General features: G+C 42.5%; 1 protein-coding gene across 2 annotated transcripts in view; it reads right to left on the bottom strand.

Moving 5' to 3' along the window:
• Positions 1–14,470, bottom strand: part of USP7 (ubiquitin specific peptidase 7) — a 99,635-nt gene that overhangs the window by 10,727 nt on the left and 74,438 nt on the right. For both annotated transcript variants that reach the window (XM_044452486.1, XM_044452487.1), the window contains exons 14-21: positions 9,557–9,701; positions 6,587–6,717; positions 5,301–5,435; positions 5,068–5,169; positions 2,931–3,036; positions 2,072–2,164; positions 1,661–1,728; positions 291–391 (exon numbers count right to left, since the gene is read on the bottom strand). In XM_044452486.1, coding sequence (XP_044308421.1) covers positions 291–391; positions 1,661–1,728; positions 2,072–2,164; positions 2,931–3,036; positions 5,068–5,169; positions 5,301–5,435; positions 6,587–6,717; positions 9,557–9,701 — 881 coding nt within the window. The remainder of the gene's footprint in view (positions 1–290; positions 392–1,660; positions 1,729–2,071; positions 2,165–2,930; positions 3,037–5,067; positions 5,170–5,300; positions 5,436–6,586; positions 6,718–9,556; positions 9,702–14,470) is intronic.

Here is a 14,470-nt window from a genome sequence, read left to right as displayed (position 1 = left end):
GGTGGACACTGGGTGCCTTTAGTGCACTCTCTAGAATTAATCTATGGCAGCATAATAGACCTGTGCTGCGAAAAGGCATTTCTACGGTGCACAGCTTACTGTGCAGGGATGCGCCATGCACAATTGTGTGAGCAAGACAAAGCGCATGCTCCCCCTGTCAGAAGTTCATGACATGACAAATGAATCAACAGTGATTTCAGGGGATTAAGCTATCAAACAGACTAAACTGACAGATTTTTTTTTCAGAGTTTATGCGGCAAAGCTTGCAGTGAACATCTACCATTACCTACTTTTGAAACACAATGATGTCACCATCCATAAGCTCATCCAGAGCTTTGTCGAGGGAAACATCATAGTCTTGAATTCTCTCTGTTAAATTCGGTTTAACTTCCTGAAGCAGGAAAGGAACAAGATGTTAGCAGATACTTATTGCTAAAGTGGTAATCCAAAATAACAAAAGTTTGTGCAGTTTCCACTCAGGTACATAGTGTTAACTGGTCGTAGCACACAAAACAGTGAACAACACATCAGAGGAGGAAGAGAAAGGTCATCATAATGAACAAATGCATTCTGCCATCAAGTTTCACAGGCCAAACCCATATCCATCTAAGCTTACAAATGTAGCCTCATTTTCAGTGATACATTTCTTTATTGAGAGATACAGTCCCCACTCAATCATGCAACTCACTGGGTGACTTTAGGCCAGTCTGACTCCCTGCTCAACCCACCTCACAGGGTTGCTATGGTAATGATTTAAAAAATGCCATGTGTTCCTCACAAGAAGAAAAAAGGTGGACATAAATTCAGTCTGATCAAGATGTTGTGATACTTCTATACTGCTTAATAAAATCCCTAAGCAGAGAACATCACATTTTAAAATACTTTAATAAAAATAATTCCAGTTACACAAACAGTACAAAACAATAAAAGGATGACAATCCCACTCTAGGATCACAATCCAAATGGGGCTTTCCCCTGAATTTGGCACACTTTCCCCCTTGAAACATGTGTGGTTACTTGTGCTTCTCTGGATGAAAAAGCAGCATGTTCAAGGTTTTCAGAATGCGAGCAGCCATGTAACACAGGAAGATGACAGTCCAGAAAGGGCCGGGGCAGGGGAACAGGGCTGCAGCCCAGATACTGTCACCCAAGAGCAAACCTCCTACTCACTGGCCTGGAGCACAATTCAGCAACCAACAATGATGGGGATTTCGGCACTTTCCCCAACCTGCCATCTCTGCATCAAAGTGGCAGCTTTTAAACGTTTACCCTGCTGCGACAGTCTCAGGGCTATTCTTGATGCGCGGCTGCATGTGCATTTGTTTGCACCATTCATGCTTTTTGAAATGCTGTGAACCAGTGCGCAGCCAACGCCCTGATGGGCTCCAGAAGCAGCTGTTATATTTTGATTTTTGTTTTACTTTTAAGGAACACTTCTCTTATTATTGCCCCTTGAACGCACTTCAGTTAAAGAATTTTTTTTGTGAATTTCATTAGATACAAGCATTTTCTTTTAAAGGAAATGAAATTAAAGCAACCTTAACATTTCCTTACACAAAGCTTCCCATAAAGGTTTTTTGCAATGCCAATTCTTCACAAATCACTTCAAGGTAAATTTCTAAATGAATGTCTTGTTTAAGGAAAAGTAAATGCTCCAAACCTCATAGAGGATAAGATTAGATTCTTGAGAAAATCCTGCCCTTTCACACATAACCGGCAGCAAGTCACCTTTGGAGAAACAAAAGGAAATGCACATTAGAATGCCACTTACTATTGAAAAGCGTCACTTCTAGATTATCCAGGTTTCTGGAAATCTTTTGAAGTGTTCCTCAAGTGCAGGTGAAAAAACAATGTGCAATTCTGGAACCTGGCACAGAGGGCACCGCTGCATGCTCTCTCTACCCCGTCTCCTCAGACACTAATCCCCCATCCCAGTCTAAGCTCAGCGTCACTTGCAACCAAAAGTGGCCCAGGTTAAAGCTCACCCCAAGGACTGCACAGCATGCCACTGCTGATGCGCACACAGAAGTTGGTGCAACAGTGCTGCTCGTCCGCGGTTTCACGGACTTACGTATTTTGCAGGATATGGGCGTGTAGATGTGTCCACAGTAATTCAGACTCCTTGTCTTTGGATCATACATCTTCAGGAATAGCATAACATCATCTACAAATTCAGAAAAAAGCATTTGTTTCTTGCAGAAGAAAACCTCCACTGGTACTTTGTTATCAAACTCCTATCCATCCAAAGCGATTACTTACATGTAAATATACAACCAATTTTGTCCTGCAATTTCAAGCGACAGTGATTTATTCACTCTTAGAACTAACTAAGCTGTAGCAGGAGACTGGAAGGAAAACCACATCATCAGCTCTACTGAAAGACTGGCTCCACCAGGCATCTTGTCTCCGTGAGCTGTTTTTGGTTAGTCCTGATAAGGACTGCTATTTAACTGGAAGAACTGGTGCTTGACAGAATTTGCTATTTTCTTTCTTCTCCTTGTTCCATTTTCCATTTGTATTATGCTCTTTAGATTGTAAGCCACATCATCTTTATCTTTACCCTTTGTAACCTGTTCTAGAAGGCATTTTGGTTGAAGAGCCAAATAAAAGCATGTCAAACAAACTACAATCTGAAAGTCCACATACACACGTACAGAGCTAAATTAATACAAAGGGATCCCTATCTTTCAACGATCAGGAGCCAGAGCAGCCCTGTGGAACTAAGAAATGCCCAGTGAAAGGTCTGATAGTGTGGCAGATTCTAAAATTACTTTGCCCCCTGCTTGGGACATATGTCTCAGTCAAATATAAGATTATCACACGTACCGCAAGCTACGTGAAGAAAACAAGTTCAGAAATCCATAGATCACAGAATCGTTCACGATTCCTGGTTCATGATTTCCAGGACAAAGTCTTTAGTCTGTACTTACGGTCTTTGTCGAACTTGGGTAACGTCGCTCCTGTGGCAGCCATTTCTGGATCTACCGTTTCCAAGAATATTGTCCATGGATTTTCATTGTCACTGAGCTCAATCATCTGTATGGTGAAGGAAGGAGTCTATATGGGACAAGAGGCCCACTATATGGCCCTGCCTTGGTAGACAGTGCAGCACAATTTGACTATGATACACATAATATGCAAATTATGCCCACTTCATTTGAAGAAAGCAAGGTACAATTTTATAATGAACACAGCTGAAAGACAACTGTTCTGATGTCAGAAATCCAGCTTCAGAAATGAAGCTGACTGAGAAAAACACTCCTTGCTCACTCTAAGCCGTGGGTCCTCAAACTACACCCCAAAGGCCAGAGCCGGCCCACCATGCCCATTTATCTGGCCCGCCTCAGAGGTTTTGGACTCGCCTCACTGCACCCACGGGCATCGCCAACTTGCTGTGCCCACCGCCGCTTCGTTTATCTCTCTGTATTTTTACTAATTATGTATCATTCCTATTTATTGTTATTGTTTATGGACTGTTTTGATATTTGATTTTAATGTTGTAAGCTGTCCTGAGACGTTGTCATAAAGGACGGCATATAAATGTTTTAACTAACTAACTAACTAACTAAATGGTTGAAAAAGGAAACTCAAAGAAGAAAAGGCACTATAGGAGACCTGAAGGAATTTGAAAAGTTGATTACACAGCAAAAAGACCACCTATTAGAATGAATTTAAAAGCAAGAACTCCAATATGATACAGAAACTGAATAAGTAAAAATATGTATGATAAGCTGGACACAGAATTTTGAGGAATAGTTCTCTGTCAATGAGAAACCTTGTGGACAAAGGATATAAAATCCATAGCTAGTAAAGCATAAAGAGAAAATCGGTACTAGATTTTTTCATTGGTATATTACACCAAAAGATATTGAGAAAATGACTAAGAATTATAATGGAAAGGGCTGGAAATGTAAAGAAGTGGATGTGACTTTTTACCGTATGTGGTGGGATATGTAATAAAGTTTTTAACCATTGGAAAGAAATACATACACAATATAGAAAAAATTGTAAATTAACTTTTCCTAGGAATAAGAATATGCTTCTATTGTACTAGAAATTCTGTTATGGAATATGTAGATTTATTTAAATATATGATAACAGGAGTTAGTGTTATAACTGCATCAAAACGGAATGCAGATGATTACCCAACTAAAAAATATTGGAAAAGTAAGCTAGTTAAATATGCAGTAATGGCAAAACTAACTAGTCACACAAAAAGAATTTAATGATAAATGGAAAGCTTATTATATACAATTTACTTAATAATGAAAATAGAGCTTGTAAAAATCATTAGTGAGTTATAATTTTAATACAAATGCTTTGTTGTTATTTAAAATTATTTTAAAAGGAATGGAAAATAAATCAGTATTAAGAACTATAAATTAGAAAGTGCTTTATAAGTTTCAATTACTTACTAATTAATTTAACTGAGTGTGGAAGAGATAACAATTACTGACTTTTTGCGAATTTTTTTGATCTTGACACTGTATGTAATATTTTGGAATCCTATTTATTTATTAATTAAAACATTTCTACGCCGCCCCGGGGCGGCTCACAACATAATATAATACAAAAATAACAATATAACACTAACAATATAAATTTTCCTTTTCTACATTCTACTTTTTAATGAAAATGATATTCTTTTGCAAAATCAAAAATATTTTCCCTTTCCCCCATCCTCCAAGTCAAGGGTGTTAACTCAAGCACTTTCAACAGAGCTCAGTGTTTCTGGCAGCAGACAGTTCCTTAAACTGAATCTCCTAGAAAAGTGAGCCCCTCTGATCAATGAGTGAGTACACATTTTGGGGTTGGGGTAGGGAACAGAGCTGCAATAAAACTGTACTGAAAGCCTCTTTAATGTTTCACACTAAATACACTTAAGGCTTTGCCAGACTCTGAAATGAAAAATTATGCTAACGTATGTACAAGATGGCTTTTAATTGGAAGCCAATCCTCACATTTCACAGGTACATGTTCACTGCTGAACACAGAAGTGCTGTATTAAAAATTAGAATTAGAGTTAGAATTAGAATCTAAATGCATTAGCATCTAATGCATCCTCACAGTTTTATTGCCATCAGCTTCATTGTCTAACATGGCTGGCCTTTTTGTCCCATTACTTCGGGCTTGCATTGGCCACAATCGTATTTGATCTTGTGGAAAGCCCTGAAGAGAGAGAAGAACACACAGCAGGAAGAAGTCAGTCATTGCAATGTTATTAAATGCACCGTTGTCCAGTGAACAAATGCAAGGTACACTTCGCAGGACAGCAGAGGCTGGCCCCCTGGAAAGCTTACCATTGTTTGAGAAAGGTTCTGAACAAATTCTGCAAGTGTTGAATTTTTCAACACTTTGAACACAGTGTATTTCACTTTCTCTTCATCATACATATCATTGCCTTGATGGCCACAGAACTGGTCCTCTGTCACTATCTGAAATTACAGAGGTATTTTGTTAATGGAATCATAAAACTATTACATCAGTTTGCGTATTTTCCCTGAGGATGTCCTGCTACTGAGTCATGTAAGTAAGCAGCTGCCTACGGATCCTGGCAGCAGCCACTTTTGGTCAGGGCCTCTCTCAAGACCCATGCTGGATGCAGCGTCACCGCTGTGCTCACCTCCGTTCACTGTCTGCATGGCACTGCCCTCTCTCCCTGCTGTGAGGGTCCAAAGGCTTCGTATCTGTGGCATTCTATGCACTTTTTAGATAGCTGGAAACAACCGAGGTTGGCAAAATACAAAACGGCTGCATCTGGCAGCGAATGAAAGTGGACAGGGATTGCTGAGCGAGGCTATTTGAGAGGCGAGCTCTGCTGCCCCCTTCAGATGTTACCAATTGCAGCAGGCCAAGCCCTCTGTAGTGAAAATGGGTTTGGCACAGAAGTGCAAGCTCTGACCATTCAGTCCTGGATGAGATGACAACTGTGCTGTAACCTTCATTTCTTAGGCAAGCCAGTCTCTCCGCACCATCCATGTACCATATTAACAAAATTTCTGCAGTGCAGACAGGCAATCTGGTGCCTTCCAGACGCTTTGGACTACAGCTCTCACAATTTCTTAAACACTGGCCGAGATGCTGCGAAATGAAGTCCAAAAGTCCTGGCAGGCACCAATTTGCCTATATTCCAGTCTGCAGGATGGTGCAGAGGAAATGCTTTGAGCACTTGGGAAAAGATTACCAAGTGTGATTAGTTACACATTCCCAAGAAAAGACTTTGGGGATCTGGGTCACGCCGTGATTTAATGAAGTAACAATGGTAACGAGAAGGCAGAGGGTACAAAACAGCACTAAGGCTCCCTGCCTCCCCAATTTCTGTAATGAGAACTGGTGCTGTGGGGCAGGCTGCTGCAGAGAGAAGAATATAAATTCCCACGCAGGGCCAGCCACTCTCTCAAGGTTAACCTTGTCCTCATGCCTGTTGTGAACACAACATGCGGTAATCCATACCCATGGGCAGGAACCCCCCTGTGCTTCTTGGAAGAAGAGGGGTATGCGCATCAGACGATCAAAATCCACAAAGACAAATCGACAAGGATGCACTGATGGCCTAGGATTCGAGGGATGCGCTGTAGACACTGACCTGCACTTGCATGTAGAGGTGGGCCTCCTGCCTCTCCTTTCTCTTTTGCGCCTCTATTCTTTTCTCTTCTTGCAGCCGTTCCACTAACTGCTGAGGAATGTCATGGTCCGTGACAGCCTGTAAAACCTCACCTACAAGAGAAAAGCAGCCGCAGTTGTGACATTGTAAAAAGAAATCCGGTTGTAAAAACCCATTCAAATCCTGTAACCTATATTCAAATCAGCAAACTAATACTCCAGTCAGAGTAACTTGAAATTTCTGGCATGGTAATGTTCTTAGACATTTGACAGGCTGATTCGTTTTTCAAACACAGAGTGCTCCACTTGCATTTAAAGGTGTTTCAAAGCTTAAGAACGCCTAATGCCATTGCAAGGAAAACACAAAACTGTTTTTCTTTCAGTACATTTTAGTTATGCAAACATGGACTAGTTCCATCCAAAGCCAACAAGCCACACAAGGACAACTGCCATCCACCTGCCACATCTAATCCTGTTCATTTGCTAGGATTAGAGGTAAACAAGGGCTCTGCCACATTACATTGTTAGGACTCCCTTCCCCAAAATGTCCCCACTGCTCAAGCAAGGAGAGTGAAATCATCTTTTTAGGGGGTAGAGGGCTTTGTAAGCCTTCTTTCCTGGTCCAAGGCAATACATGAACTTTCAAAGCATGAATCCAAACAGACTGAGTTCTTCCTTGATCTCTGCTTCCCACCAATGCAGTCTGTCTATGTTTCTCCATAGGCCAAAGACATGGCTGCTGCCAATGGAGACGACTTCTGTTCTGCCAGCCGGTTGGCTATGACCAACTTCTCCCTAATGTTTCACCTTCCCTCATAAACAAAAGTGGTCTGACTACACTAAGGAACAGTTCACAAAAAACAGTGCTTTAAAATAATGTCCTGTCCTAACACTACTTGGGATTATTAGTCTAAGTTGTCCACATGGCAGAGTTAGTTTTTGGATAACTGCATCATGAAAAGCTCAGTCATTTTTGACCACCATCACCATTTCACTCCCTGTCCTAGCCATCTCCATCCTGGTGTCTCCAGATATTTTGGACTGTAATTCCCAGTATTCTTAACCATGGGCTAAGATGGCTGAGACTGACTGGAGTGGAAATCCCAAGCTTCCAGAAGGCACCAGACTAAGGATATGCCTTATCCTAGGCCTGTCCTGCACCATCCCCACCAAGAGTGAGGATTCAATGAAATAACAGAATTATGCACTTGGAAGGGGCCACTAAGGCCACTGGGTCCAACCACCTGCTCAATGCAGGGCTCCAGGTTAAAGCATCCCCAGTAGAGGGCTGTCCAGATGCATCTTGGAGACCTCCAGTGAGGAGAGCTTCACCTACAACCTTCCCAGGTCATTGCTTCCATTGTGGCATTGCTCTAAACAGGAAGCTCTTTCTGAGGTTCAGCCAAAATCTGCCTTCCTGTAACTTGAGCCCGTTATTCCATGTCCTGCATTCTGGGATGATCAAGAAGAGATCCTGGCCTTTCTCTTTGTGGCAGCCTTTCATGTACTGAGTGCTATCATAGCTCCCCTCAGAAATATGCCCAGTTCTTCCAGTCTCTCCTCACAGGCTTCCTTTTCAATGATCTCCTGATCATCTTTGTTGTCTTCCTCTGAACCTTTTTCAAGTTTCTATGCATCTTTCCTAAACTTGATGCACAGAACTGGACAAAGTACCCAAGATGAGGCCTGACCGGTACTGAATAGAGCAGAACTTGGCATTAACTCCATAAAGTTTCTTAGACTGTTTTCAGCCTAGTACTCCAATCTATCAAGCCTGCTTTGCATTTTCTCTCTTCTGCAGCATTAGCTATCCCGCCCAATGTTGTGTCAGCTGCAAATTATCTAAGCATTCCCTGCTCATCCACATCCGCATTAATAAAATGTTGAAGAGAACAGGCCCAGGAAAGAACCCCACTGTTATCACTCCCCAGTTTCAGAACGTGCCATTGATCAGTACTCTCTGCTGATTCATATAGTCATGCTGCTGGGATTTCTGGAAACCCTGGAAAGCCACCTCTAGTACTTGGGGGACTTCAACAGGCCAAAGGCTCTGCTTGCATAAGGAAGGATAAAAGAATACAGTGTTTTTTACTTTGTTGCTGTTTGGGCAAGGAACACACATGGTATTATTAAGGCAGAAGCTGTCTGCAACAGTTCAGTAGATAATTTTTCAATCAGTAATACTGTCCAGCAGCATTTGTTAACTAATTAGGTAAAAATTTCAGCATCTGAATGCCATGCCATGATTTAGATGCTTTATTTTTTAAACTTCATTAATTTTTTAAAAAATTACTGATATGCATCATCCCTCTGTAAAGGTGCCTTTGTGCCAATAAAAATTGGAGACCAAAGCACAGTTTGCAGAGCAACTCTGAATTGCCCCAAGAGCCTCATCACTACTGAAGAATCCATATATTCTTCAGTGAGACATTTTTGAGACTCTTCACACACCACCCACCCACCCACACGACAGGGACAGGTCTAACGAAAACGATGCTGCAAGCCGTCCTGAGACGCCATCATGCAGGATGGGGCACAAATGCTTTAAACAAACAAACAAACAAACGGAAATGAAACGAAACGAAACGGGTTTCAGCTCCTGCCCTTCTCAGGACTCAGGGCAGCTTTCATATTAACACTTGGAGCTTCAGCAACAGTTTCAGGAATACTTTGGAAAGAAGGGTTCTAAGGGATGCGGCAAATATCAGAGGATCAGTTTTTAAGAAATTGAGCAAGGACATAATTGTCTGTGCTTTCAGTATTTTATATTGCCTTTGCTTCCTCTTCATGCATTATAGGTTTGCTTGAGCACCATCTAAGAGCAGAACGTGTAAAGGTGCTGTTAAAATACAACTGTGAAAGATCATGCCATTTTTCTCGACTTGGGGAGCCTTACGGTGAGAATCTGCTTTACATTTTGAGAGACAAGCCCTAGGACTAAATAAATACGTACTTAATTTTGACTCCCTGATATAAACCAACATATACGCATTAGTACAGTGCCGTACAGATAAGTCATCATCGTGGCCTCCGTAGTTATGCTCAATTGCTTCTTCTTTTGTACATCTAGATACAACGTCATCATCAAATTTACACCACTGTGAAGGAAAAACAGAAACAATAGTTGGTAAGAGTTATCATATGCATGACCTAAAATGTATGTTTGAGAAACACATTTGAACTGGGATACTTCTAGCTTTGTGGTGAAACTCATTAAAATCTTTCTTTCATTAGGAATATTATGGTGCAAAGAGAACACTAAGCAACTATTTCCTTGAAATAAAATGATCTTTTTAATGTGCATTTTATCCACTATTTGATCATATACAGAATACAGGTCCGTCTTCAAAGTATACATATAGCTATTTGAGTTTTGATATTTGGGGTAGCGTATTTCAAAGCTGTTTTGAAACCTCAGCATCAACCTTGATTACGGCCTCTTCACCTACTCCATTTTCTTTTTTAACTCAGTTTAATTCTTCTGAAAAGAAAAAGAGCCAACATCTCTTGTGTAGTCATTAATTCCTAGCAAAGATAATGGAAATCTTTTCTCCTTGGACTTGAGTTTAATGAATGAGCCCAGATACAGTTGGGGAAGGGGGAGCTCTGAATGTCTCTCATGCTACCACCTCTCACAGTCAACAGATCTGTAAAAACACAAATGTGGTAATGACACGAATATAACCTAGAAACAGCAGATCCTAAGATTTTGGAGCAGATTATGAGTTGATTGCAATGGATGATGATCTAAGTATTTATCAACGAAGGATGGACCACAAGCAGATAGAACCAAAGAGAGAGTTTCTGTTAAGCACAGCATGATCTGATCAAGAAAGAGCTGGTCACACATCTAGGACACTTAAGTTCATACCCTCTCCATGCATATGGTCAAGCCTCCTTTGCAATTACAGCCCCCCACCTATAAAATGGGAAAAGCAACAGACTACCTCACAGAGCAATACAAAAGCAAACCAAGAGTGAGAAATGTTCTTTAAAATGAGGAATATAAAATGGCCAGTAGTGTTCCATCTTGCAGCAAGAGCAGTTCTTTCAGACATTAGGCTATGATTTCCTCACCCTCATATCCATGGAGTCTAGAAGTTATTTAATGCTGAGAAAGACTAATTTGCCTTGAGATTTTAACACACAAGAGTAACTAGGGATTTCTTGTTCCATCACTGGAGGGATGATGGGGTACAACATGCTGCCCACAACATGCTTACCGCAGCCCCCAAAGTTTCCTCTAGAAACACACAGTGCCAGCCAGTGATGACAAGAGGGGGAAAGGCAGAACATAAATGCAATGTAGTAATAGCAGCAGCAGCACTTCTCCTCTCAGTTCATGGCATTTAATGCCATTTTCTACAAGTTCAGTCTTACAAGTATATTTTGGTCATAATGGAATGCTAACTGTTGTATTATTTATTTATTTCATTCCACTTCTATGCCACCCATAACCTGAAGGTTTACAAATGCTAAAACAGCATAGAAACTTAAAAAAAACAACAAAACAATAATCATATAAAATAGATAAAACAATAACGTAAGATAACATAATAAAAATATGCCCACACATACCAAATAAACATGACCAATAAATTAACCCAAATTAGATTAATAATCCTGGCAAAATATAAAAGTATTAAATTAATTAAATTAAATTAACCCAAAACTTGTTTAAATAAACAAGATTCCACCTGGTGCCTATAAGAAAGAAGGGTTGGTGCCAGCTGCTTATCTCCGGGGAGTGAATTCCAGAGTCTAGGTGCTACTGTTGAGAATGCCCTCCTCTTGGTCGATTGCATTTTGATCTCACTAGGAGAGGACATTTGGAGGACTTCTGAAGATCTAAGTGGACAGGTAGGAATAGATGGAGAGAGGTACTCGTTCAGGCACTCCTCCAGTCTCATGCCATTTAAGGCTTTATATGTCAAAGACAACATTTTGAATTGGGCCGGGACTGGAACAGGGAGCTGATGGAAGACTGGTGTAAAATGTTCTCACCAGCCAGTTCCTATAAGCTGCAACACTACCCTGATCTGTATTAGCTGTAACGTCCAGACAGTTTTCAAAGGTAGTCCCACATAGAGTGCACTGCAGTAATCCAGGCAAGAGATTACCAGTGCATGGGTCACTGTGGGGAGGTGCATAGCTGAGAAATCAGGTGAAGCTGACAAAAGGTGTTCCTGACCACTGAGTCCACCTTAGGAGCATCCCTAAGCTGCAAACCTTACCCTTTAGGGGCCGTGCCATCAAGGGTAGATTGAAGATTTCCTAGCTGGAGTGTGAAAGCACCCACCAACAGGACCTGCATCTTATCTGGATTTAGCTTCAGTTTACTGGCCCTCCTCCAGCCCACTACCACGTTCAGACAATGATTCAGGCAGTCACTGCCTCACCTGGGTCAGATGAAAAATTGAGGTAGAGTGGGGTGTCATCAGCATCCTGATGACACCTCAGCCCACACCTCCAGATGACTTCACCCAGTGGTTCCACGTAGATGTTGAAAAACATGGGGAACAAAATCGAGCACTGTGGCACTCCATGATGCAATTGCCATGGCACAGAGTGACAGTCCCCCGGCACCACCATCTGGAACCGCCAGCCAGGTAGGAGCGGAACTACCGCAAAGCGGAGCCCCCTATTCCCAAATGGGCTGGCCATTCCAGAAGGATACTATGGATGATGGCATTGAAAGCCCCCGAGAGATTCAGGGAGCTAAACCATACCATGTAGGCAAGGTCAGCTAATGGACTGAAGTGCAGAAGCCCATCTGTGGATGTGTGCAGAGATGTGTGAGCTCCTCCTTCCTTAAGGTGCACTCTGCAAAGATAAAGGACTCTTCCAAACAGAATTCCATAAGTTGGGAGGTGCTGCTGCCAAAACACATCCCACCCACTGTCCTGTCCTGCAGAAGACTTCCCTTCCCCAGCGATTCTACTGAGAAGCGTATGCAGAGACCAAGAAGAATAAAGGCAACTTTCCTTGCCTGTGAGTGTTGTTCTTCCAAGTGATCATCTGTGCATTCACACATACCCTCCCACCCTTTCCACTGGTGTCTCGTACTTATTGATTGACACGGGGTGACACATCTCTGATTCAGATGTTATTTCAATCCTGGTCTCAGACTCAGAACTGAGGTCTCGGCGGGAGCCCCAACTTCACGCTAGGCCTGTCTTTGGGTTGACCTCCCACCGAATGCTGATTAGTCAGCATAGAGTCCACGTGTGTGAATGCACAGATAACCTCTTGCAGAACAACACTTACAGGTAAAAAACCTGCCCTCCTGCAATACACATGTGGGCGACTGGCAAGCTTAGCCCATGGAGGAGGGTGGTGTCACTCAGCAGAGAGGAGAGGAGAGGACAGCTCTGCACAGTCCTCTCGAGCTCAAACATTGAGACGATAATGGCGAATGCAGGTCAAGGGATTTGACCATGTTGCCGCTCTACTGAGATCGGAGAGGAGCACTTCTGCATACAAGGCTGTGGAAGTTGTAGTCACCCTGGTGAAACGTGTTCTAATGTGGCTGGAGTTGAAGAGCAGAAAGTTCAAAGGCTAGAAATATGGTGTAAGCTATCCATTTAGAGAGTCTTTGGGAGGATACAGGCAGTCCTTGGTGTGGGCCACTGTAGGTAATAAAGAGTCTCTGCGATTGTTGGATGGATTGAGTCTTGGATTTATAAAACACTAACGTCCTACAGGCCTTTAAAGCATGGAGGGTTAGCTCTACTGGGTTGTTAGGGTTTTGAAAGAAACAGAAACAGAGCGAGTCAGAAGGGGTCTCCCAGGCCATCTAGTCTGTCCCCCGGCACCAGCCGGCTCCGCTCACGACATGCTCACCATGTGCAAGACAACTGGGAGGATCATTGTCTTATTGATGTGGAAAGAAGAGACTACTTTTTGGATGGTAGCATCAGGGCAGAGTATAATCTTGTCTTTATGAAAGATGAGATAAGGCTTTTCAATTTGAAAAGTGGTGAGTTCAGTGGCTCGATGGGCTATTAAGAAAGCAGATTTCCATGAGAGGAGGTAGTCTGTGGAAGCCATAGGCTCAAACAGAGTCTTGGTGAGAGCATGAAGGATGATGAAAAGGTTCCAGGAGGGAGTGGGTTGTTTGAAGGGTGGGCCCAAGTTAAGGAGGCCTTTGAGGAACTTTCAAATGAGGGCATGGGAAAGGATTGAGCAGTCCTGGATTGGCGCATGGAATGCTGAGAACACCTTAGACCATGTTTGCACAAGGAACTGATAAAAAGGAGGATTTGAACAGGAGAAGCTGTGATTGGAGAAAAGTCATGTTGCCAAGCAAAGGTTAGAGAAGGAAGACCATTTAGAGGCATATGATTTACACGTGGAAGGTTTGAGAGATGCACCCAGAATGTTTTGTAGTTCAGAGGGAATGCCCACTAGTGAGGGGGACATGGTTTGACTCTCCATGTGGTGAGTCGCATTGGGATGAAGAACTGTCCCTCCACCCTGAGAGATGAGGTTGGGTCAGAGTGGAAGGCAAACAAAGGCTCTGTTGGAGACATTAAGGAGGGGTGGGAACCAGTGCAGTCAGGCCCAACAGGCCATCATGATAACGAAGTCCATGAGATCTCAGGAAGTCTTTGCTAGAACTTTTGGAATCAGAGGAAATGGAGGGACAAAATGGAATAGGTTCTCATTCCAACATAGAAGAAATGCATCCCCCATCGAACTGGCGCCTATGCCTGCTCTGTAACAAAAGCGGTGGCAAACAGTGTTGTGCTGGGTACCAGAGAGTCTGAGGGATGCCCCATGGGTACCACAGGGATTGTATCACAGTGTGGTGTAGCTCCCAGTCGTGGCACCATGTGAAAGTCCTGCTAAAACACTGTTGGTACTG

The sequence above is a fragment of the Varanus komodoensis genome, unplaced genomic scaffold (assembly GCF_004798865.1).
Source record: "Varanus komodoensis strain SLA01 unplaced genomic scaffold, ASM479886v1 scaffold73, whole genome shotgun sequence".
NCBI lineage: Eukaryota > Metazoa > Chordata > Lepidosauria > Squamata > Varanidae > Varanus > Varanus komodoensis.
This window is presented reverse-complemented; position numbering and strand designations above follow the sequence as displayed.